Below are 24,341 nucleotides of genomic sequence, written 5' to 3'. Positions count from 1 at the left end.
GGGACCACACCACAGTGGAAGGGCCTTTAACCCCGCTGACAGGGCTCGGGGACCCCCTGGGATGCCCCAGCCCCTGCCGCCCCAGCTGTGAGATGTGGCCACTTGTGGTGACTTGCAGGGCCACAGTGAGGACTCCAGAAAGGTTTGCTCTGCCCCTCACACCGCCCCCCAAGCCCAACGACAGCCTGGCAGGTGGCATGAGGGGGGCCTGTGTGGTGTGCTTTATGGGCAGTGGAGTCCGGAGGCCCATGGGGAGGGGGCGCAGGGACTGAGGGGGCACAGACGTTGGTCATCCCAGGGACCCCACCACCCCAGATGCCCAGGCAGGCCCCCACCGGGAAGCCCAGGCCTGCTTAGGGTCTGCGCCGGTGTCCAGAATCACACTGCCCTGCGCGGCCAGGTCACAGACCCCGTGGGGCTCCAAGGGCTGGAGAAGACATCGACCTCCCTGGTGGGCGGCAGGGCGAGGGGAGGCTGCTCCCCTAGAGGACCTTCAAGGACCTGAAGGCTCCCCAGGCGTCTTCAGCATCCCCCTGGCCTAGCAACGCAGCCTTGGGGCCTCAGTGTCCCCACATGAAGGCTGGGATAGCCGTGGTCCTCCCACCCCCAGGTTGCCATGGAAACGGAGCGTGGCACCATGATGGGGGGACCAGGGGAATCTGCCCAGCTTCACGACCTCTGGCCAGCCTGAGCAGGGGCCCGTGGAGGTCCGCTCAGCAACTTCTCCATCTGAGGGCTCCTTTCTATCCCAGGGAAGCCCACCCCAGCTCCCAGACCCACCTCCACTGGCTCCACCCCATCCGCTCCTTCTAGGACACTGAGTGCAGAACTACACCATCAGGCCAGGGTGTTGGGGGCCAGGCCACCACGGGCCAGGTCCTGTCTCTCTACTTTTCTTCTCCTTGAGGTGGGTCCAGCCCAGAAATGCCCAGACTTAGGGAGCCCCCAGACCCCAGGCTCAGGAGACCCTAGACCCCAGGCTCAGGAGCCCCCGCGGGCCCCGCCCCTGGTGTTAGGGCCCCAGTGTGGGCTCTTTAGCTGCTCTGGCTTCTGAAGGCCGTGGGTTGGGAGCTGGGGACTCAGGGTTCTGGGATGGAGGGGGTGGGCCAAGATGGGCCATCTGGTCAGAAGACCTCAAGCAGGCAGTGAGGAGTAGGCAGACGCCCGCACCCCCGGGCACAGCTTAGAGGGGGTGTGAGCCCCACCCTTTGGAGGAACGGGGCCGGGCGGGGAGGGGTGACTGAGCTGAGCCCCGCACACTTGTCCCCTTTCCCCCTCCCGTCCTCCCCGGCCACCGGCTCCACAGCTAAGTGCTGACCTGCACCTTCCTCCTAGGGGAGCAGGGTGGCTGTGGCCGTGACTGGAGGGTGAGCTGGCTGCTGGGGGCCCTGAGGGACCGTGGAGCTGTAGGCCGAAAGGGCTGGGGGCTCCCTCCCTCGGGGGGTGGCCCAGCCCCAGGAAGTCACATACTGGGCCTGGCTGGCTCCTGGGGCCACACTCACCATCCCCCAGTTCCCTTGAAGGCCAGACGTCAGAGCCCTATCCACAGGGGAGGCCTGGCCGGTTGGTCCTCAGAGCAAACCAGCTCCTGCAAGGGGTCTGTGGGAAGCTGGATCCGGAGCCAGAGGGGCCCCCGGGGGCTCCCTCGGGCCCCTGCCCAGCCTTTTCTGCCCCAGGGAGCCTTTCTCACCCACCCCAGCGAGGGAGCCCTCCCCCGGGACGCCCACTCACTTCCTGCAGCCACTGTGCCCAGCCTTCCGGGGGTGTGGCTGGTGAGGGACGGAGCTGAGGGTCCGACATCACGGGGGGCACCCCAGATACTGTGCAGGGTGACTCTTGGTGTGGGTCCTGACTCTTGGCTCCTGGAAGGGCTGGCACGCAGAGGGGCGGGCATGGTGGCATGGGACGGGCGGACGTGGTGGGGTGCCATGAAATCAAACCCATGAGAAAACAGGATTAATTTGCTGCTTAAAGAAACAGTTGCAAAGGTTTTTTTTTGTTTTTTAAAAAAAAAAAAAAAAACAAGCTGCCTTCCCTTTCGATTTAAAACTGCAGTTGGTCCCTGCATGCCCAGGGACGGTGTGCCCCGGCGGCGGTCGGGGGATGAGGGCATGGGCAGGAACAGCCAGGACCAATTCCCCTTCAGCCCCCGGGCCCAGCGGCCCTCCTGGGGCGTCAGGGTAGCGGCCCTGTCCTGGGTGCCCTGGGCTTCTGGGCAGGGGGTGGCAGGAGGGGCCCTGGCAGCCACGGGCATGGAGAGACCCCAGCCCAGGGCAGGAAAGCCCTGAGCACGACCAGGGACATCAGGTCGTCAGGAGCAGAATGGCCGAGGGACTGGGAGCCCGCCGGCCTGAGGGTCATCTCAGGGCCGGGCTTCAGTCCGCCAGAGCCCAGGTGGACTCTAGAGGGCGCTGCCTGGGCCTGTCCAGGGATGAGTCCAGGACCGGGGGCTGCCTGTGTCCTCTTCCCTGACCAAGGGGCTCCAGACCCCCGGTGCTGGCGGCCATTCCCGCTCTTGACCTTGGGTGCGGCTGCTCTGGCCTGCAGGGATGCAGCGGGAGACCCCGCTCGGTGGTCAGGAGTGCCCAGGCCAGGCTGCACATGGCTGTCCATCTCGGGGACCAGGGTCCCAGGCACTCTGGTTTGAGACGTGTGTCTCTCCAAGGAGCCTGACTTACGAAGAGCACTCTGGTTCTGTCTCTGCGTCGGTCGGCACTTCTTCCTCCAGTTCAGGTCCCTCCCCCGAGGTGGGCACCCAAGGGGGCCCTCCAGGACTGAGGCCTCCGAGCTGGGCTTGAAGTGGACGACCGCTCTGGGTAGCCATGGCTGCAGAGGGTCTGGGTGGCCCTCCAGTGGCCCTGCCCCGAGTCATGGCCTGGGTTCCGCCGGACCCCAGGGCCGGGGCCGGAAGGGGGCTCCCCGGGGAGGTGGGGGCAGGCAAGGAGAGGACCAGCTCCCCTTCCTCCAAAGCAGCCCTTCTGCCTCCCAGGATCCATGCAAGGCTCCCCTCCCACCATGGACCCTGGCGGGCAGGCTCTCAGGGTAGAAAGGCCTTGACTGGAACAGCTTCCCCTGGGGCGTTGACTGGTGAGACTTTGAGAGAAGGGCTCTGCTGTTCCACAGGCAAGGGTCTGTCCTGGAGAGGCCCCCTCCAGCCTGGCCCGGAGTAGTCCTGCTGTGTGTGGGGGGGGGGCGGGGGTCATTCCGCAAACCTTCTAGTAAAGCCAGGAGCAGACAGAGGCCCACCTTCCACTCTGGGATGTCCCTCAGCTCCGCAGGAGCAAACCAGGAAACCAGGGGGAGAGCTTTCACAGGGGAAAACCAGAGCAAAGTTCTCTACCTCCTGAGTTGTTGCTTTCCCCCCCAAAACGTCGTGCAGTCAGAAAGCCCTGGGCAGGCCAGGAGAGGCTGAGCCGAGCCCCCGCTGGGGAGGAGAGGTGCTCTCCCCAGAGCAGGGGCCCGGCCCCCAGGGAAGAAGGGATGCAACCTCAGAGCCTCCAGCACCCGAGGGGTCAGTACCCTCTGGAGGGGCACACAGCTCGGGCCTGCCAGAGCCAGGGCACTTCTGCTCACATCTCTCTATTCTCCTGCATTTAAACCAAGAGCAGAGCTGACTTTATCTTTCTTCTTTTCGGTCTTTAAAGCGACAAAAAGGGGTATGGAATGGACTCTTACAAACGACAGGTGAGGTGTTTATTCTTTTCATGTTGCAGTTTGACTGCAGAGCGGCAGCCTGGGACGGGCGGAGACCGCGTGCCCGGCGGGATGGGAGCCCTGGGCAGGTCAGGGTTCGCGGGGCATGGGAAGGGGGGCGGCGGCGGCCCGCCACGCGCAGCTGCTCGTGCCCAGGCCGGCAGGGAGGTGCCGGGCACTCTGTCCTCGGGGGGCTGCCCTCCCTGCTGGACTCCGGCCTCTGAGGAACCAGAAAAGCTCAAGACTGTGTGGTGGGAATAAATACATTTGGCCGAGAGGAGCCGCTGTGCGCCGGGCGGGGCAGTCCTCACGGGCAGACCCGCCGGCTCCCTGCAGAGGTCCGGAACCTGACTGACCCCGACGGCGGGGTCTCCGCATACAGCCAACCAGAAGGCTCGCAGCGTCCTCGGGTGGGGCGGGGGTGTGAAGGACGCCTGCGACGTTGGGAGCTGCGGGAGGACAGCCCTTCCCTCAGCGTTGGTGACCTGGGGGAAAGCAGAGAGGGACAGAGTAACTCACGTCAGCATCCAGGGCAAGGGGCAGGCCAGCGCCAGGCCAGAGTGCCCTCCCCGAGCGCTCCTCGGCCTGACCCTCAGCCTCCGTGGGCCTCAGGGACCCCACCCCCAGCTCCCACCAGCCCAGGGGTCCTGCCTCCCATGGTGCCCCACCCCCTCTCCTGGGGCAGGGCCCCCCACCCCTGCACCCCCCAGGCCCACCCTGCCTGCCCGGGGAAGGGCTGGGATCCTCTGTGGCTCAGGGACCCAGACCACAGGCTGGTCTGGCAGCCCCGGCCCTAGGCCAGGCTCACGGAGGCTAAAGTGAGGCCGGCCGCTCTGGAACGTTCCAGCCACTCGGGGCTGGGGCTTTCGGGGAGCTGATGGCTGGGCGCACGGCCCAGAAGGCCCCAGTGTGGGTGTGACGGGCACCCCTGGAGACACACGCCCCCTCGCTGGGAGCCCCACCCACGAGAGGCGCCCTCCTGGCTCAGGAGACCTCCCGGCGGGGCGGGGACAGACCTTGGACAGGGAAATCCTTTCTCAAGCGGGTGGGGAGCCCAGGCTTCCACCCTGCCTCCTGATGCGCCCCCGCCTCCCATCTGACAACCAGGGGTTGTCCAGCAGGTGAACCTGGCCACAGGGGCAGCGGACACCTCGGCCCAGCATCTCAGGGTCAACCCCCCACCAAGGAAAGCAGGGGGCTTGCAGGGAAGAGGCCTCCCTGAGTGCAGCAGATGGGGGAGAGTGTCCACCAGCGCCCCCACCCTCCAGCCCTCCAGGCCTCCCGGGAGGCTCCGGGATGGGGTGCAGCCTGGGAGGAGGAGGAGGGCGAGGCCCAGTGTCCAACAGGAACAGGAGGGCCACGCACCCTGCAGCTCCCCGCCCACGTCTTGTTCCTGCACGGGGACGACAGGCAGGCTGGGCTGGGGCTGGGCGCAGACCCCGAGAGCCCTGAGACTGCCCGGCCGCGGGAAAGCCCAGCCTGCCCCGGGGTGTGTGTGGGGGGCCTGGGGGCCAGCCACCCCAGCCCAGGCCTCAGGGCAAGGAGCCTCTCGGACATGCCCGCGCAGCTGACACGCCTGCCCCGGGGCGCGCAGAATCACGAGAGGTGAGCGGGTAGAGGTGTCTGACGCCACCACGTTTCGGAGAGGTTGTTCACAGGGTGGTCGTAAATGGAAACAAACGCTCGGCGTCTCTGGGGCGCTGAGGTCTCCACTTCTCTCAGAGCGCTGGGGCCCAGTGATGACAGAAACGGCCCACAGTGAGGGACATGCGACTGCAGAGAGTGGAGCTGAAGAGAGGCTAAATGTGCCATAATTACCTGTGTGGATAAGCTGCAATTTTTAATATCAGCACCGAATCTTGATTTAGCCAGAAACTATGCTTATGTGTATGTGTGGCAGGGGAACAGGGGTTATAAGTTTGCAAAATCTTCCTTTTCCACAGGAAAACTGTCCATAAAGAACGCTTAAGTTGGGAAATCATGAGACAAGAAGCAGAATGAGTGTAGAAACGTGGAGAGAAATCCTTGCATTATACACTTCACGTCACTAGTGGGTTTTCAAACTGTGAATGTAGGTAACTTCGGTTGGTGGTTTAGCCTCTTAAGTCGTGTCCGACTCTCACGATCCCATGGACTACAATAGCCTGCCAGGCTCCTCTGTCCATAGGATTTTCCAGGCAAGAATACTGGAGTGGGTTTGCCATTCCCTTCTCCAGTGGACCTTCCCGATCCAGGGATCAAACCTGGGTCTCCTGCATTGCAGGCAGATTCTTTACCGACTGAGCTACCAGGGAAGCCCATGTAGCATTGCTTTGGATGAAAATTCAGTAAGGCTTCCCTTGTGGCTCGGGGGTAAAGAATCTGCCCACCAACGCAGGAGACATGAGTTTGAACCCGAGTCCAGGAAGACCCCAGAGGCTGTAGAGCAGCCAAGCCCTGCACCGTGACTACAGAGCCTGTGCTCTGGAGCCGGGGCTGCAGCCACCGAGCGCTCGTGCCCAAGACCCTGTGCTCCGCGACAAGAGAGGCCCCAGCAATGAGAGGCTCGCCCAGCACAACCGGAGAAATGCCTGTGCAGCAACAGAGACCCAACACAGCCCACAATGAACACACAAATTAAAAAAAAAAAATTAAGCAAAAAGAGATGTGCTCAGAACATCTCACTCTACTGTGGACAAGGAACCAAAGCCTTCCTTCATTTGTTTAAAATGTAAAACCCCAGAGATGGATGTGCACAGAGCAATGCAAATGATCCCGCGATGGCCCGCGTCCTCGACGGGCAGGGACGACTCGGGAGGCCTCCTGCTGCCGTCGCTGCTCTCAGTGCAGCCTGCGAGCAGTGACCCCACTGGTCGCGCTGCAGCAAGATGCACGGACGTTCGCCCGCCCACAGCTGGTCATCAGGCTGACTTCTCTCCTCCCCCCAAGGCTCCGGGGAAGCTCCTGGCCTCGAGCGGTAGCCCCACTTGGGGTCTGCAGGAGGAACCCCTCTCTGCCCCACCCCCGTGCCTCCCCACCACCTCAGAGCTCGGTCACAGCATCCACGGGAATAGCCACACTCGGAAACTCCAAGTGCCCCATTAACGCAACATTTCAGCATTTAAAGGGGCTCAAATCAAAGGCAACCCCACATCGCTGCAGAGACACTGGCCCGGGGGGTGATTTGAGTGGCCACAACCCCCTTTGAAGCCATGGCCCTCGTTAGGGAGATGCCCCAACAAGCCTGCACCCTCTGCGACCAGAGGCCTCTCCCAGCAGGAGGAACACGGATGCGGAGTCCCCCGGGGTTCGGGTCCCGCCTCCCAGTCTGACACTCCTTGCCTGGGGCGGCCAGCCGGTGGCTCTCGGAAGGCCGCGGGTCGCTTCTCTCACCCCCGCACCCCCGCCGGCCGACACCACCCCTCTTCAATAATGGGGTGTTCCCTCTGGGCAGAGCGGTCCCTATCCCTCCACCACGACAACCCGGGCAGCCCCAGAGCCCCCAGCCCCGCTGCCCCGCACCCCACCTCGACACTGCAGGAGGGCCACAGGTTCGCGGCAGGCATCCCGGGAAAAGCTCACCTTTCTGGTTCCCCAGGAGGAAGCCCCCGGGGGGTGACTGCGGCCTGACTCACAGATGACGCCTAGGAGGGTGGCCCAGGGCAGCTCGGCGGGCGCACAGCCTTCCACGTCCACGCACAGGGCCTCTGCCACAGCTCCGCCCGTCCACGTGGCCCAGGAAGGCCTAAGGCCCAGCCACTGCCCCTGCCCTGCGGAGACCAGCACGGCCTTGTGGACCCTGAGCACCTGCCTGGCCAGACCCCCGCTTGGTCCCGTGCTCCCTTCAGCCACATGCAGGCTGCACCAGGTCTGGTGAGACCCTGGCCAGGTAACTGGGGAAGGGGCGGGTCCCAGGACGCTGGCTCCCCGGGGCGCAGCCTGGACGGCTGTGTTTGTTTCCCTGTGGGGACACGCGGAGAGTTGACACGTGGCCCACTTCCTCATCCAGAGACCCAGGCAGCCCCTTCCTCCAGCCAGTGCTCCCCTGCCTGTCCAGATCTGCCATGGGGACGAGGTGTGGGTGCCTCCAGCTCAGGGTTCTCAACCCAGAGACACAGTGGGCTTGAAGTCAACGGGCCCAGAGCCTGTCTCCAGGCCCTGCCCTCCCCACGGGAAGCACCTCCCGTCGCCCAGGGTGCTGAGTGGGCGGATACGCCCGGGCACGGCTCTGCCTCCTGAAGGCCAGGGCTGCCTGCTGCACAGGGAAGAGCCTCCCTGGAGACCTGTCTTCCCACTTGCAGGACAGGGTGCCGCAGCCCAGCGTGCAGGGCGCCAGGAACCCGGCTGGGCAGGGGCGGGTTGTGCAGAGTGCCCAGGCCTCCGTGGGTGTTCCTGCGTGCCGGGCAGCGTGTGGGTCTGAGTGTGCAGGAGCTGATTTCCTCGAAGGGGAGACCCCAACAGGACCGCAAAGAACCGGACCGGGATGTGAAGAAGCCCTGACACACAAGAATGCCGGGACGGGGAACCCCGAGGTGTGGGGCCCATCGGGGTCACGGCCATGCCTAGAGCGCTCAGGATTCCCTCCTCGACGAGGCAGTGGCGGCCAGCGGGCACAGGAAAGGCTGGGCACAGCTGCCTTACCACTCAGAGCCAAGAGACAGTGGGCGGCACCCCTGTGTGTCCGCTTCGGTCATGAACACAGGAGGACAGGCAAGCACGGCGGGAAGGCGGCCTGCAGGACAGGGTTGGCCCGGAGGAGCCCGGATGACGCTCAGACGGACCGGGGACCCTCGTAACACGCACCGAATGACAGACACCAACCAGAATGTACAGGAGTCTCCAGAGGTGAAAAGAAAGATGGAATCAGTGACTAATGGTGCCTGAGGTCATGACAACCCCGGAGGGGGCCCTGTCCCCATGACTTGGAAACAGGACTCTAACGTGTCCCCTGAAGGGCAGATCCCAGGCACAAAAGGCCTGGGGTTCCCCCAGATCACCACGGCCGAGCTGGTGGCCTCCCTGTGCCAAATGACTCCATATATGATGTAGTCTGCACGTTAACATTTGACAGGTGTCAACTTTTACATGTAAGATGACTGCCGTGCTACTAAGAACCAAGAATTTCAGTACAAGGGGGCAGAGATGCAAATAAAGTGGTAAACGAGTAAAAAAAATCTGAATTAGAAGAGTCCATGTGAAATCATAGCTCTTTTCTCCTGAAGGAAAGTAGCTCCAGGTCTCTGAACTGCGAAGGGCAATTAACAACCTGGGAACAACATGACCCACGGCCAGTAGCCCTCACCCAGGCAGGACGGCTGGACGCCACGCCCTGGAGAGGACCCAGAGCCCCTCGGGAAATGGGGGACCCTGGGCCTAGGCTGGAAACGCCACGCAGACGTAATCCCGTGTCCTGGCAGAGAGCCAGGCCCGCAGCCAGGGACGGCTGCGCTCCTCAGGTGGACTCTGGGGCTGAGGAGCCCTCAGACAGCGATGCATCAAGAGTCATCGGCCTGGATGAAAGCGGTCAGCCCTGTTTACCATGGGCACCTGGTCAGCTGGAAGGCCTGGGCCCTTGTCTGAAGACCACATCTGCATGTGACCACTGTCGCTGCATGTGGCTAAGGAGCAGATCGGGTCACTGGACAGAAGGGCCTCCCGGCAGGCAGCTGAAACCCCGCCACCCGTGGAGGGTCCCACCCGAGTCCCAGGGCACAGCGGTGCAGAGCTCAGGGCCTGGGTCAGCCCCTGCCTGCGCACCCAGGGGCCTCGGACCCTGGGGGAAAGAGGGACGGGCACTTGGAGCTGTCTGTGGCCAGCTGAGGCTACGGCGCCTGCAGGAGGGGCACTGCTGTCCCTGAAGGCACAGGCCCGGAGGCCCTCCCTCGGCCCCTCCCCCAGGCCCAGAGGCCCTCCCTCGGCCCGCAGGGACCCCAGGGCCCCAGAGGAGCGCCTCCACACCCAGGCCCATGTCCTGTGTCGCCCGGCGCCCACCTGGGAGACCATGCAGAGGGGCAGGGCCCAGGCCTCGAATCACAGGCCTGAGTTTCCTCTGGAACAAAATAATTACCACCTTCGCAGACAACCTGAGCTCGCTGAAAGCAAGGCGGAAGTCAGCTGAGAAGCGGAGGCACGTTTTTATTCAGAGTCGGAAGAAAGCAACGCCTCTCCGGGAATTGGTGATGGACACCGAGGCCTGGTGTGCTGCAGTCCACAGGATCGCAGAGGGTCGGACACAACTGAGCAACTGGACTGAGCTGAACTGAAAGCCTGTCTGGGTCGCCGGGCCCGTAGATACAGCTCTGGAAGGGAGAAGCCCAGGAGGAAGCCGGAGCCTGGGGACAGGATCTGGCCGCCTCTGCCCGCGTGACCACGGCTCCGGCAGGGTGAGGCGGGGTGGCCGCCAGGAGCCAGGCTGCAGGGTTTCCGGGCTGGCTTCCCGGCCGCTGTCTTCAGTTCCCGGGAGAGTCACCTCGTGAGGCTGAAAGTGCTGCTGGGGCCCAGCCGTGTGCACAGCCTCCTGCGGGGCAGGGCACCTCCCTCGCCCTGGACCCCCAGCCCAGCTGGACGGGGATGCAAGCTGTGCCTGCACCCACGGGGGCTGCTGAGTGGACAGAGGATGCGGTGGGCGACCAGGGTCCCCCCCGGAGCCGTGGGGAAGGGATGACAGGTGTGACGAGAGGAGAGCTCTGAGAGAGCGGATGAGGCTGGAGGGGGCCTCCCAGGGCCTCGTGGGGAGAGGCAGACGCGGCTTCCACACAGCGGGGGCCCCTGATGATGAGGCTGCTGGTACGGCCACAGGCCCGGGGCGCCCGAGCCCCCAGCAGCTGTGAGAGGCTAGAGGACCCTCCCCGGAACCCCAGGAAGAGAACCTGGGTTTTGCATTTGGCCTCCAGAGGTTCCTGCGTTTCCTGCTGACCTGAGACAGGTCATCTGGGACAGCAGCCTTGGGAAGCCACAGAGCCACAGAGCCACTGAGCTCTCTTCTCAGTAAAACCAGGAGCTCCCCAGGGAGGCACAGCTGGGAGACCCCGAAAGCTCTGGCCTGCAGGAAGTAGCTGCCTCGGGCCTGCCCGGCTCACGGGGAGCCTGAGAATTTCCCACTGGGCTGAGAGGCGGGGCACTCACCCCAGGGAGGCACACGGCTCTGTGGGGCCTCGGGACACCTGGACGCTGCTCCCATACCCCTGACTGCCTGGGGCCCAGGGTGCGCTCCCAGGGACCCCACGTTCAGTAGAGGCTCCATCACCGCTTGCCCTGGGTGGGGCCTGGGGGCCAGGTGTGGCCCCCACCCCATCCAGGCTCGCCTGCCACCTCCCCAGGGGCCCTGGGTCCACCCGCCTCTCCACTGGCCTCCTTCCTGGGCTCCCAGGGGCCTCACACCTCTGGTCACCGCTGTCTGCCTCTCCACCACTCTGAGCTGCCCCCACTCCACGGGGCCCCCTCCCGCACCCCTGCGCCTGCCAGTCCTGACCCACCACTTGGCCCCAACCCTCCTCTGAGGCTAGACCCTGAACCGCCTCTGCGCTCAGACCCAGGCACGGGGACGCTAACGAGGTGCTGAGGCTGGTGAGGGCGCAGGGGTCCCGGAGCTCTAGGCGTGCCCAGCAGCCCCAGCCCACCCCCGGGGCCTCTGCCCCTGCTCCCCAGAGCCCCCGACTCCCCGTCCTGGTCTCAGCTGCTGTTCTGGGGCACAGCCTCCCCCATCACACCGCTGCCCACAGCCGGGGCATCTTTCCAACACAGGACAGTCACCCCCGGCTTAATGTCCCACCGTAGCGCTCCTTCTCTGAGGGCAAGGCCACAGCTAGTGGTCTCTCCCTGCCCCCAGGGAGAGGCCCGGCTCCCTCCTGCCTCCGATGCCCATCCTCACCCTATTAGCTTCCTGTTCTAATCTCGGCTGTACGTCACCTCCTCCAGGAAGCCTTCCCAGAGCCCCAGTCCCAATCAGCTTCCTCACCAGACACTCTGCCCAGAGGCCTTTGTCCCCTTCTCGGCACATTCCTGCGCATGATCACACATGAATCCGGAGAGGTGATTCACAGCCCTCCCCCCGCCCGCCAGGCGAGGGCCACGGTGACTGCACACTTCCGTCCGCATCCAGCAGAGCATCTGGTCCTGGCTGGGTCGGGGGGTGTGCGAGTAGGGAGGGAAGTGGTGACCACAGGGTCTGAGGGGAAGAGGCCGGGGGGCTTGCGCCACGCCTGGCAGGTGGGGGGCCTGACCCGCCCTGCCCTGGGGGCACCCCCATCAATCACACCTGCGGGGCCCTCGCCCCTGATCAGTGGGCACTAGGAGCTGCCTGGCCCATCCGGTCAGGAGCACAACCCTGCCCCACGGGGGGACGCGGAGGAGCCCAGAGTACACAGCCAGACAGGCCGCTCACTCACCCTGCACCTGGGGGCACGTGCCGGTCACCCCAAGACAGACGGGGAGCTGGGGCTCAGACGGGGCCGGGGCCGCGCCTGCTGGGTGCCTGTTCCCCGCCGTGGCACAAAGGGCTGGGGGCAGGACCTGCCAGCCTCCCCAGTGCCCTGGCAGCCGGCCTGTGGGCAGCTCTCAGGATGCTCACGTGGGCACCCACCTCCCGGCGGAGCCTCCAGCAGCCCTGCGAGGGGGCGGGGCGTCTCAGGGTCGAGGTCTGGGCTCTCTGGAGTCCAAACCCCACGTTCCCCACACGGCCTCCATCAGCTCCTGGGGATGGCAGGGCCCTGCGCCGGGCTGGGCAGCCACGTGGGGCTGCAGGACTGCCTTTCCCAGCAGGCCTCCCGCCGAGCTCCCAGCCCTGGGACCACCCTCTGGTACCCGGCTCCTGGACACCCCGGCCCTGCCCTCAGCACCCCACAGGACACCCCACCTGCATCTCACACAGGTTCTGCGGGGACCCCCTGGGCCAGCCCCAGCGCCCTCAGCTTGCCCGGGGAGCCCACCAGGGAACCCACCTTCCCCAGCGAAGGCAGCTCCGTTTCCCCTTCAGAAAGCAGGCCGGACAGGCTGCCCGCCAGACACTTGACACTTGAAAGCAAGTGTGCCCACCGGAAGACCACCGACCCCACCCGAGCGCGAGACCCCGGCTGGCTGACGCCCGCAGACCAACCACCTGGCTGGCACAAACCTCAGCAGTCTTTAATCCTCAAGAAACAAAACCCAAAAGCCCATCAAGCAAAACCACTTTGCTTTGGCGCCGAAAGGATTCAGCAACCCCCCACCGCCCCCCCACCCCAGGCTCCCAGAGCCCCAGGAGCCAGGCCCCCGCAGCAGGCAAACTTGTCTGGTGAGATTCCTCCTCTGCCTCCAGATAAACACAGCGAGCCCTGAACCTAAGGGGCTGCCTTCTCTCTCACAGGGTGTGTGGGCAAGCCGCCCACCGCCCCAGGCCAGAGACAGGGTGGGCCGGGCTGGGAGCCGAAGGGCACGGAGAGAGACAGGGCCCGAGTGGTCCCAAGGCCAGTGGGACGAGGCCACAACAGAGAGATGCAGGGGAAACGGGAGGCCAGGTATCGGGGCCGTCTCTGGGCCCCTCCCAATGGGGTGCCCTGACTCGACACCCTCGCTGGCTTGACGCCCCCTACCCCAGGGCGGTGCCACGCCCACACCCCACACAAAGGCCAGAACCGATGGGGGAGTGCCGGGTTCCTGGGAGGAGTTTGTGCCCAGAGTTCTGGGAGCACTCAGGAGGCACAGGGAAGGGGGGAGGGGAACGAGGCCTCAAGAATCCCAGCAGGGACCCCAGCCCAGATGTGCCCCTCGTCCCTGCTTCTTCAGTCCCAGGACCCACTGCAGCCGGCCCAGCAGTGAGGCGGCAGCAAGCACTCCTTGAACCCCCCTCCCCAACCACCGGCCAGCTGACCCACCCAGCCCTGAATCTGGCGTTGCCCGGGAAGTCAGCACAGACAGGTGGATGAGCTGGACAGCCAGGCCAGACAAGGTCACCCGAAGGTTCAGAGACGAGGGCAGAGGCCCAGACGAAGGACAAACCCCAACTGAGTCGGGGCGCCGGCCCGAGGCCACAGGGCCAGGTAGGGGCCACGGGCTGCCCCGCACTAGGGACCCCGACATGCCCACTGTGGTCCACCGAGGCAGCCTGGAGCCTCGAGCGGCCACAGCCTGCCTCGAGCCAGCAGAGGAAGGGGCCGGCCCTCGGACCTGCTGCTGCCCAGGGCCAGGGCTTGGCATCAGACACTACCAACCCCACCTCCTTGCGTCTCAGGCCCCGGGACTGCTCACAGCACACAGCTCGGCCCCTCGCTATGTCCCGACAGCCCGCGAGGTGACCAGACAGGTCACACAGTGACCCACCCCACCTGGGGACACCCGGCCCCACAGAGGCTCCAGGTGGGGCCACGGCCGGGGGTCCCACAGAGTGCCCCCGGGGTTGGAGACAGAGGCCATGGTACTGGACGAGGCAGATCCTGGATGCCCTCCAGGAGCCTGGAGCCGCAAGCCCCAGGCACCACGCCGCGGCTGATGAAGAGGAGTCCCCCTGGCACCAGGAGAGGGGCACTGGGCCACAGGCACCACCTCTGGGGGAAGGCAGCTGAGCGACCTTCCTCCTTTCTGCGAAGTCGGACCCTTGGACACACCTGCCAGCCTGCAGTAGGGGAAGGGCAGGAGGGAGACAGCCCCGTCCGTCTGGGAGGGAAGAGAATCAGAGCAAGCCCCTCCTCCGCCCACCCCAGCCACCGGATCTCCCTTTTCTCCAAAAGGCGAACGGAAGAGCAAGCAGATCTTTCATGGCCTTTGAAAAATGGCCACAAAACACAAACTAGCTCTGTTCTCTGCCCAGGTGGTTGACGACCCGCCCGCTCTTAAAGCGTCTCTTCTGTGATCCGAAACGTTGAGGGGACGTTGCCAGCGAGCAGGACAATCTTCCAGACCACCCGTTTTGGAGTGGCGAGCCAGCCTTGCCAAGGGCATCCCTCACCCCCTGGCTCACCGAGGCCCAGGCTGGAGGCACAGCCCAGCCACAGACGCAGGCTCAGGGCGGCTGGAGAGAGGCAGCCCTCCATGCACACACTCACCTGGCTGGGAACCCGGTTACGTTTCGAACTGGGTTAAGAGCTCCCTTATTTCTGGGGCCACGTGCTGGGCGGCATTGGCGGCCTCTGTGATAGCTTTCCGATACATCCCCTTCTTCTTACGGTTAAATCTCAGTTTGAAAAATTCAGAGAAAGGGGACAGTTTTGAGGTTGACAAAAATGATGTAGTTGGAGAACCAAACCACGAGACTTTCGCTTCTTGCCAGGAGGGCTCCCCGTCCTCTTTCTGGCTAAGACTAATGTCCAGAACACGTGCCGGCCACCAAGGGAAGCCGTGAACCTTACCCCACACAATGTCCCCTACAGCCACGGTCCTCCCGTCCTCAGTAACGCACTTGGAGACGCTCTGCGTGTGCAGCCTGACCGTCAGGGGTGGGACTGTGGGCCTCGTGCCCTTGGATGAAGAGGGCACGCCATCGCCAGGCGAGAGGTCGCAGGTGTCCGGCAACGTCCCATCCGAGCCGGACGACTTGGACTCGTCCAGGCTGTCGCTGCTCCATGCCAGCTCGCTGGTACAGCCGCTTCTCCCGGGGCAGGTGGCGAGGAAAGCCAGCCCGGTGTTGTCGGGCCCGTGGGCACCCCGGGGACACCCCTTGCAGTCATCATCCTCGCCAGAGCTCGCGGAGGACGAGTCCGCCAGCCCGCCGCGGTGGGTGGCGCCGTCGGCCGGGAGCCCTCGGCCCTTGAGTTCCTGCACCAGCTCGGCCCTGTAGACGGGCTCCTGCTCGCCAGCCCCCAGGCGGCGAGGCTTCAGGCGGATCTTGGGGGGCGGCGGGGTGGCCCCGGGGGGCAGGGGCCGCGTCAGCTTCAGCTTGGGAATGGAGGCGGGGGCGCCTGCCGCAGGCCGGTCCCTGGGAGGCTCGGGGTCCAGGCCTCCGGGCGAGGCCGGGGGTGGACAGAAGGGCTCCAGGGAGCCGTGCACGCGAGGGGGGATCTCCACCACCTCCCCGGTGCCCTGGGGCGTGCTGTAGGAGATCTTGATGGCCGGGCTCCGCGGCACCCCCGGCCGCGCCTCCTCCCGCCGCTCGCGCCTGCTCTTCTTGGCGGCGGCCGCCTCGCCTCCTCCGTCGGGGTCCTCGGGCTTGCGGGGCTCCCTGCGTGGCCGGGGGGCGGCAGGGGGCCCGGGGCTGGCCTCCGGGGGGCTCTGGGTGCTCTTGCACTTCTCACACAGCACTTGGCGCGGCCGCAGGCGGATGGGGCTCAGGGCCAGGCGGCCGGGGTCGCGGTTGCGGGACAGGCGCCGGCGGGTCCTCTTGACGCCCCGGGGCGGCGGCTGCGGCACCCACTGCCGGTAGGTGTTCCTCAGCCAGAGCGGGGGCGGGAAGGGGGCGCCTTCGAAGTAGGGCGGGAACGGGGGCAGGCTTCCGGCCGGCAGCGGCGGGACCGGCGGCAGGGGCGGCTCGGGGGGTCCGTCCCCGCCTTCAGGCGCCGGGGGGCCGGTCCCCAGGGGCATGGCCTCCGCGTCTCCCTCCGCGGGGGACGGGCCGTGGCAGCCGTTGACAGGGGCGTCCTGGGCCTGGGTCAGCGGAGCCAACGGGGGCAGGCCGAAGAGGCCAGACCTGGTCGTGGGGAGACAGAAAGGGGCGGTCAGCACAGGGAGGACCCCCGCGCCCAGCCCCCGCGCGGGGGGCGGGGGCCCAGCAGGATCTCCCGGCTTTAACAGAGGCACGCCCCCCAGCACCCGCCCGGGGCAGCCCAGGTGCGGGCTGCGTGCTCTGAAATCAGGCGCTCAGCATCAAGCCCACGGGCTGACAGGCACTGAGCATCCAGGCCTCTGTTCCTGGAACGAGGAGAACTCACAGCTGCAGACCCGGAGGCCCAGGAAGCCGGCAACCGGGGCCTCCATTCCTGGACAGGCCTGGCCCAGCCTGTGGGGACCCAGCTGCTGTGTGGTCAGTGGCCCCTGCCCACAGGCCTCATCCGCTCACCCCCTGCTCCCTGAGGGCAACACTCCCAGAAGGAAGATCCCGCCTGCGTCCCCAGGGGGACCGTCAGGCCCAGGAGAGCCCACGGGACCGGGGTCCCTGGTGCAGTGTGTTTGGGGGCGGGGGCCACTCACAGCCAGGCCCAGCAAGCCCCAGGCCTGAGAGTCAGCCTGCTCCCCCCTGAATGCTGCTTTCAGGTGAGGGCATCCCCCACAGGTGGCCCGTGCCCACTATGACCTGGAAGGACCACCCCTCCTGCCTGGTACCCTGGCCCCTTCCCTCCGTCCTGCAGGTCCAGAGAAGGCAGGAGGCTGCCCTCCCACAGGGACCCACAGCTGAGGCCAAGTACGTGGCCAGCACCCCAGGGCTCCCCAGAATGGCCCGCGCTTGCTTCGAACAGCTTCAGGGCAGTACCCTTCCAGAGCGCTGGCCAGCCGGCCTTGCGTGCTGGGGGTGTCTGAAGTCACATGTCATGAGGGAGCCACTCCTGAAGCAGCAGAACACTGCTCCAAACAACGACAGCCAAGCCCAAACAGACTGCACGTCCTCCGGCAGCGACACACCACTGCAAACACCGCGGTTCCATCTGTAAGACCGCTTAAGCTAAAAGCTGTTAGTTTTCATTTTCCAGCACAGAACAGACTTTCAGACAAGAGTTTAGAATACTGCACCTCCATCTCTCCCTCCCTTGTGTAATTCAATCACAGCAGAAAAGATAAGTGAGCTTTGCTGTTTCGAAGTTTCCAAGTGACTTCTGCTTCTACTGTTCCCCAGAAGAACCAAGGCTGCTAAGACCAACCGACTGACCATGGCAGCTCCATCTGCAGCCAGGTGGCCGAGGGCACCTGTGGCCGGAAGGCTCCTCCCCGCCCCCGCCAGGGGATGGGTGCCCAGGGACACAAGGAGGCTGGAAGCCGGGTGCAGGCCACTTGAGAAGCGGGGACCGCAGAAGCAGGCGAGAGGGCTGAAGGCAGCGGCCAAAGGCCCACGGCCTCCCTGACGGTCCGTCACGGGAGGGCACGTCCGCCATGGGAACGCTGTCCAAGTTCTATTGAATTCAAGATCACCAGTGAATGCCCAGTGCTGTGTGCTGTGCTAAGCTGCTCCAGTCACGTTCAGCTCTTTGCAACCCTGTGAACTGTAACCCACCAGGCTCCTCTGTCCACGGGATTCTCCAGGCTAGATTACTGGAGTGGGTTGCCATTCCCAACGCCAGGGGATCTTCCCCACTCAGGGACCGAACCTGAGTCTCTTACATCTCCTGCATTGGCAGGTGGGTTCTTTACTGCTAGCACCACCCAGGAGTCACATCAAACTTTATCAAATCTGAAAGTGAGGTTGCTCAGTTGTGTCTGACTCTTTGTGACCCCATGGACTGTAGCCTGCCAGGCTTTTCAGTCCATGGGATTTTCCAGGCAAGAATACTGGAGTGGGTTGCCATTTCCTTCTCCAGGGGATCTTCCTGACCCGGGGATTGAACTCGGGTCTCCTGCAGTGCAGACAGACTCTTTACTGCCTGAACCACCAGGGAGTCCCAGTTTAGAGCCATTAAGGGAAACGTATCAAAGCCCATCTCCCCTGAATCTAGTCTTCATGGGAGAGCTGCTAGAGGGGGTGGAAGGTTCACACTTCAATGCCCAGAGGGTCCAGCGAACCAGGGCCCTGGCCTCCTGTCCTCTGCTGGCCACGAGGATGCAGCTCATTCAGCTGGCTCACCGCTGGCCTGTGACCTGCGAGTGTGACTGAAGGAGGAGGGGGTGAGGGCTGCAGAGAGAGAAAGGTGGGGTGGCGGGGGCAGCGTCCAGCCAGGGGCCAGCAGTGGGGACCTGGCCCCTCTGGGGTGGATTCTGCTTGGGGTGGTGGGCAGCCATGGCAATTTGGCAGTTGATCCTGCCCCCCTGCCCCCCCAGCCCCAGCAGATCAAACCAGGAGGCCGTGGAGGCCGTGAGCCCCGCTCTGGGGTGCAGGCCCCCCTGAGCACTGGGCTGCGGCCCGAAGGCGGTGCTTCCCTCCAGACGGTGGGTGGCTGGGGACCGCGGCCGTGGCCGGCACAGCAGGCCCCGTGACTGGGGCACTTCCTTCCCGGAGCGGCCGCCCAGCCCTGGCCCTGGCCACACCCACGCCTACCGGTGGGTAAACAGGGCCAGCAGGACCCTGGCTGCCCAGCTGGGGGCCGTGGGCAGAGCCCCGTCTACAGCCCCGTGAGGCGCACAGGTCACCATCCCAGCTCTCGGCTGGGACAGGGAGGCTGGGACAGGACAGGGGGCGGGCAGGGTCTGAGCTTGCCCCCCAGCTTGGGTGCCCCGGGGCACAGAGACGGCTCCAGCTCAGGCTCCTCTCTCAGGGAAGGACCTCAGCAGCTTGGCCCCACGGGGCACCTCCTGGACCCCCGGCACAAGGTGTGGCACCACTGAGGTTTGTGCGTGACCGTGGGGCTGGGCCCCTGGCAAGGCCGGGCTACGCGCATGTGGGCCTGCACTCAGGGACGGAGGTGCGGCTGGCCTGGCAGAGCCCCGCAGCGACAGTGCAGGGCCTGGCAGGAGGTGGGGGGCCTGGGGCCAGAGACACGGTCTGCCAGGCCCCAGGGAATGACCTGGGCCCCACTGTCCACCCTCTGCTGTGCTGAGGGTCAGAGCCTACTGGGTCCTCCAGGCAGCCACCCCCAAGTTCGGGAGAAGGAGCTGGGAGGGGAGCCTGGGGGCTGGGGAGACCCACGGGCAGAGCAGGCCCCCCACACCCACTCAGAGCAGGAAGCCTGAGGGGGCCTGGAGCAAACCGCAGCCCCGAGGAGGGACGGGGGAGACAGAGCCAGAGTGAGAAAGTGGGAAGTTTGCAAGGGCGGCTTTGGCCATGAGGCTTATCGGGGGTCAGATCCCAAAGCAGGATAGTTCTGCCCCCAAGGGCACAGGAGACAGAGTGCCCAGGGTCCCCCGATGCTCTGTCCAGGGGAGAGCACGGCCGCCCACAGGGGCACGGGGCCTGGCCGGCCGTCCTCGGCGCCACAGCAGTGGCCAGGCCTCCGCTCACCCTTGTCCTGGGCTTCATGTATGTCTCCAGCTGAGCAACCCCGCCAGGGCCGCCCTGGTGGGCCCACAGCCAGGAGGAGCCAGCCAGGCAGCCTGCTGGAGCGCGAGACACCCCACACACCCACCGCGGCCTCCCCTCCGCAGGCCTGGCGCCCAGCAGCAGCCTCTGGGCCCAGCCGGGTTCCCCGGACCTTCCTGCCTCATCCTCCCATGGGGAAAGGCCACCCTGGCGTCCTGTGAAGAGATGGGAAGACCTGGCTCCTGGAACAGAAGCGCCCTGGGGGCCCACCCCGGGCCAGGGTCCAGGGAAGCCTCCTGCAGCGGACATGCTGCAGTGGACGCCCACGTGGGCAGAGCCCACAGCCCCGCGCCCCCAGGCGAGGCCCACCCTGTGGCCGGCTGAGTGCCCCAGCGCTGGTTCAGAACACACACAGCAGCTTCTTTCTCCCACAGGCCTGCCAAACAGACGGCCGGCCAGACAGACGGCCGGCCAGACAGACGGCCTGCCAGACAGACGGCCGGCCGCAGGGCCGGAGCTGGGGCAGGGGAGGGGCGGGCGCTGTGGGAGAGGCAGGCAGGCGGCGCCAGGCTGCCCTGAGGTCCACCTCTGCTCAGGGAGTAGAGAGACAGGAAATGTGGCCTGGACTCCAGAGGCACCCCCCAGGGCCACCCAGGGGACCCTGCCCCCCTCCCCAGGGACACACAGGGGGCCCTGCCCCCCTCCCCAGGGCCACCCAGGGGACCCTGCCCCCCTCTCCCAGGGCCACCCAGGGGGGCTCTGCCCCCCTCCCCAGGGACACACAGGGGACCCTGCCCCCTCCCCAATGGACACACAGGGGGCCCTGCCCCCCTCCCCCAGGGACACACAGGGGGCCCTGCCCTTCCCCTGTGGACACACAGGAGATCCTGCCCCCCTCCCCCAGGGACACACAGGGGACCCTGCCCCTCCCCTGTGGACACACAGGGGACCCTGTCTCTCTCTGAGGACAGCAACCTAGGATCTCTGCCCCAGCTGCTCCCAGGGTCTTGCATCCAGGGTTTTAGAACCATCAGCATCATCCCACTGCGACTCAGTTGACTGTGTCCCTCTCACCTCTCTGAGGGTGCCCACAGAAGCCCAAGGCCAGGCCCCTCACCACCCCTCCTCTCCACCACCCGCCTTGGAGTGGCTCCAGAGATCAGCCATGCCGGCCTGGTCCCCTGGTGAGGCATCTGCCCGCTGGCTGCAGGTCCTGCCGGCCTGTGGTGCACTGGGCACCCCCACACTCAGCTCCCCAAGGGCAGGGGAAGAGCCAGTGGGGCCTGGGCGTGTGTGCCTAGATGGAGCAGGGGCCCCCCCTGCCCAGGGACCAGCCAGGGCGGGGATTCTTGGCTGGTCTCCAGAGACTGAGTCTCCAGAAGCCTCAGTCGCCACCCCGCTGAGTGACTGAGTCAGTGACAGTCGTTCAGTTGTGTCTGGCTCTTTGCGACCCCGTGGACTGCAGCCCACCAGGCTCCTCTGTCCATGGAATTCTCCAGGCAAGAGTACTGGAGTGGGTGCCATTTCCTTCTCCACCCCACCCCCTGGGCGGGTCACAAAGGCTCACACCCAATCTTTCCAGCAGAGGGGTCCAGGAGCCTGCGCGGTGATGGCCCGGGGGATTCACACTGGGAAGTTTAAGAAAGCCCGGCTCAGAGGTCAAGGCCAGGCCTGACAGGCAGCTGGCCCTCACGCCCTGCCTGGGGACCCCCTCTCGGAGCCTTCGCCGTCTCTGGGCTGCCCCCTCTGAGGTCCCTGAGCAGAGGCACACCCTAAAGTCGCCTGTGAAACAACGCCCACATCTGCCTGGGCCCTGGCCTGGACACAGGAGCCACGGCGGCGCAGCAGGAGATGCAGGGGCTGGGCCCGAGGCTCAGGCCGTCTCCTTGCGCACTGACTGGGTGTGGACTCAAGAGTCCCCGAAAACCTGGCTTCAGCCCACACGGCAGCCGGGCAGTAGGTTCAAGGCTGGATGGGGGGCACTGGGCACCGAGTGCCTCCCACCTGCTGGGAACTTGGCCTGGCCTCTGAGGACACACGCGTGTTTGGCTCAGGGCCTGCAGTGAGGGGCACCGCCTCCTGAGTGCCCTCAAATTAACACTGGTAGCTGGGCCCCCTGTGAGAACTGCCCGTCCCGGAGGATGTCCCCCGCTCTGCCTGTGTGCTCCAGCAAGGCTAACACAGTGGTGAGCGGCCCGCGCCCCACAGGGGCACTGCGGGCGCAGTGGCCTGCTGCCCTGGCCTGACCCCACACTAGCCCACTGCTCGGGGACCGCAGGCCCCGGGAGGGGGGTGGTGCTTGCAATCCAAGCCCCCAGCTGCTCTCTCTGCCTGTCAGTGCCCACGACCGGGAAGGGGCCCGGCCGGTTGGCCCTGTCCCCGTGGCATGGAGCGGGGAGTGCTCCAGGGAAGGCAGGTGGGTGCTGAGGACCCTGAGGCCTGAGGCCAGGCCCCCTCTGCCTGGGACACCCAGCCCAGGCCTCTGGACCCTGCCTGACATGCTGGCTGTGAACTTGAGCACTCATAATATTATGGGAGAAAAGTGGGATCAGGATGAAACTGAAGGTGACTGCAGAGGAGAGCGGGGTAGGCAGGGGCAGGGACAGCTTTGGGGCCAGGCTTCAGACAACTGGGGGGCTGGGAGAGGCCAGGTTAAGCCTTAGACTCTCTGTGGGGACTGGGGGGCCCACTCAAGCCAGAAAGGGGCGCTGCCCAGCTGAGCTGTGCCCATCGAGGCCCGGCCCCTGGCTCCGTGGGCGGCTCCGGTTACAGACTCATGTGGCCGTGGCAGGGCGGACGCCCACACGCCCTACAGCTGCCAGTTCCCATGCTGGGATCCCAGCAGAGCCTGCTTCCTCCACGAGCGGGTGGGGAGCGGGTGGGGAGCGGGTGGGGAGCTGTGCAGATCTCTGAACCAGGGCACCCACAGGCCACAGGGCCGGGAGCCCTGGCTGGAGGCAGAGAGCAAGGGCAGCGAGCCTGCAGCCTCCGCAGACACCCCCAGCTACGAGTCTACCCTGCAGCCTCCTTTGTCCTGAGTCAGGGAGCCCAGAAAATGGGGGTGGGGGGGCCGCTCCTGCAAGTGTCCGCTGCAGAGAGGAAAGGCCAGGCAGGGCTGTGCAGGAAGGCTGGAGTGCGGCCTGCCTGACGGGGAAGTGCCGGCCACCGGCGGCAGGGGACCTTGGCCACCCCAGGGCGCAGGCTTGGCCCTCCTGAGGGGCTGTGCCTGCAGCCTGTGGGGGTCACCGGGTCCCACCAAGCGCTCCCTGCAGTAGCTGGCTCCGAGCAGGGTGACAAGTCACCTGGGAGGCCATATGTTAAGTCACATGACTTGTACATAAATGGCTCTGGCACATCTAATGAGGAGATAATGCCAGCAGGGTGACTGTTGAAAGGTGACAGTCCTCCCGCCACATCCATGCCGCGGGCACAAACCAGGCCTGCACCGAGGGGCGAAGCTGGGCCTCTGCAGAGGGGAGGTGGTTTAGGATAAGGCCCAACCCGAGCCTCGAGACATTAGCGCCTGATTAATGCCTAATCATTTATCTGCGCGACAGCAAGCTACCATGTGACACTGTATCCAGGAGACTCTTTCCAGCTGCAGAGCTCCCTGCCGCCGGTGCACAGGTGCCTGTCGGCGCGTGGACTCGCCCCAGGCCTGCCTGGGGACCCCCTCCATCAGTGACGCCCGGATCCCGCGGGGCACCCCCTCGCAGCTCTGCAACTTGTCTCTTTTCATCCCTGCTCCGCCTGGGGGCTCCTCAACCCCAAACAGTGTTCTCAAATCCTGCCGCCGGACACAACTGCTTGCCCTCTGTCCTCACCTCAGCCCCGACTGCGCCCGGGAGCCGGAAGAGGGCTTTTCAGGGCCCGCGGAACCCCCTCTTGTGAGTAACCCCCAGGCAAGTGCGGCAGCGCACGGGAGCCCGCCCCCCCGCACCCCCCAACGGATGACAATTCTGAACAGAGCCGAATTCAACAGTGCGTCTGAACAAAGAAAAGTGCGTTAATTATGGCAGACGTGCGGAGTTAGGAGCCCGGCATCGCGGCGGCTGGCGCGGGGGCTCGGGATCCACGCGCCGCGCCCGGGCTCCAGCCCGGCGTCCCCCGCTGTCCCCCGCCCGGCCGCGCGATCCCCCGCCCGAAAACTCGCGACGACTTTGAGAACCACTTTTGCCCCCCGAGAGGCGACCGCGCTCGCGCACCCCGAAACTGGGACTGGGGAAACCGAAAGCGCGCGGGCGCAACGCCGCCCCGCCCCGGAGCGGGCCCCGGCCTTGGGCCAGCGCAGGGGGAGGGGGGAGGTGTCCCGAGGGGAATCCGGGGGCGTCCCGGGCTCGCGCCCCCGCCCCCGCTCACTTTTTTGTGCAGTCCAGCAAGATCCCGGCGAAGCTGCGCTCGCCGCAGCTCGCGGTGACCAGCAGCGCGCCGTTGACGACCTGCTCCACCCGCACGGGCAGCCGGCAGCCGGCCCGCGGCTCCATGCTCCGCGTCCCGGCCCGGCCCCCGCCCCGCGCCGGGTCAGCCCCGCGCGTGACGCCGCCCGCCGGCCGCCTGACGTCACAAAGCTCCGCTCGGGGCGGCCTCCGCGAGCGGGCCGGGGGCGCGGGGAGGGGCGCGCGGGGCACCGGCGCCCTTGGACGCGCGCCTGGCCGTGCGGCCT

At 65.9% G+C, this 24,341-nt stretch overlaps 1 protein-coding gene across 5 annotated transcripts; it reads right to left on the bottom strand.

Annotated features, from left to right (window-relative positions):
• Positions 1-3,671: 3,671 nt before the first annotated feature.
• Positions 3,672-24,174, bottom strand: PWWP2B (PWWP domain containing 2B). Of its 5 annotated transcripts, XR_015155462.1 has the most exons (4): positions 24,038-24,174; positions 14,691-16,267; positions 7,255-7,442; positions 3,672-4,178 (listed from the first exon to the last, which is right to left on the bottom strand). XR_015155462.1 is itself a non-coding variant. In XM_086378227.1 (3 exons), the coding sequence occupies exons 1-2, from the start codon at positions 24,160-24,162 to the stop codon at positions 14,707-14,709; spliced, it is 1,686 nt and encodes a 561-aa protein (XP_086234353.1). In that variant the 5' UTR covers positions 24,163-24,174; the 3' UTR covers positions 3,672-4,178; positions 14,691-14,706. The 5 variants fall into 5 exon arrangements, 4 of the variants coding, with proteins under 4 accessions (XP_086234353.1, XP_086234356.1, XP_086234354.1 ...); XM_086378227.1 differs by lacking the exon at positions 7,255-7,442; XM_086378230.1 differs by lacking the exons at positions 7,255-7,442; positions 24,038-24,174 and adding an exon at positions 17,048-17,161.
• Positions 24,175-24,341: the final 167 nt, after the last annotated feature.

This window comes from Bos grunniens, chromosome 26, assembly GCF_055505025.1.
Source record: "Bos grunniens cultivar Pamir isolate PY7600 chromosome 26, Bosgru_T2T1.0, whole genome shotgun sequence".
Taxonomy (NCBI): Eukaryota; Metazoa; Chordata; class Mammalia; order Artiodactyla; family Bovidae; genus Bos; species Bos grunniens.
This window is presented reverse-complemented; position numbering and strand designations above follow the sequence as displayed.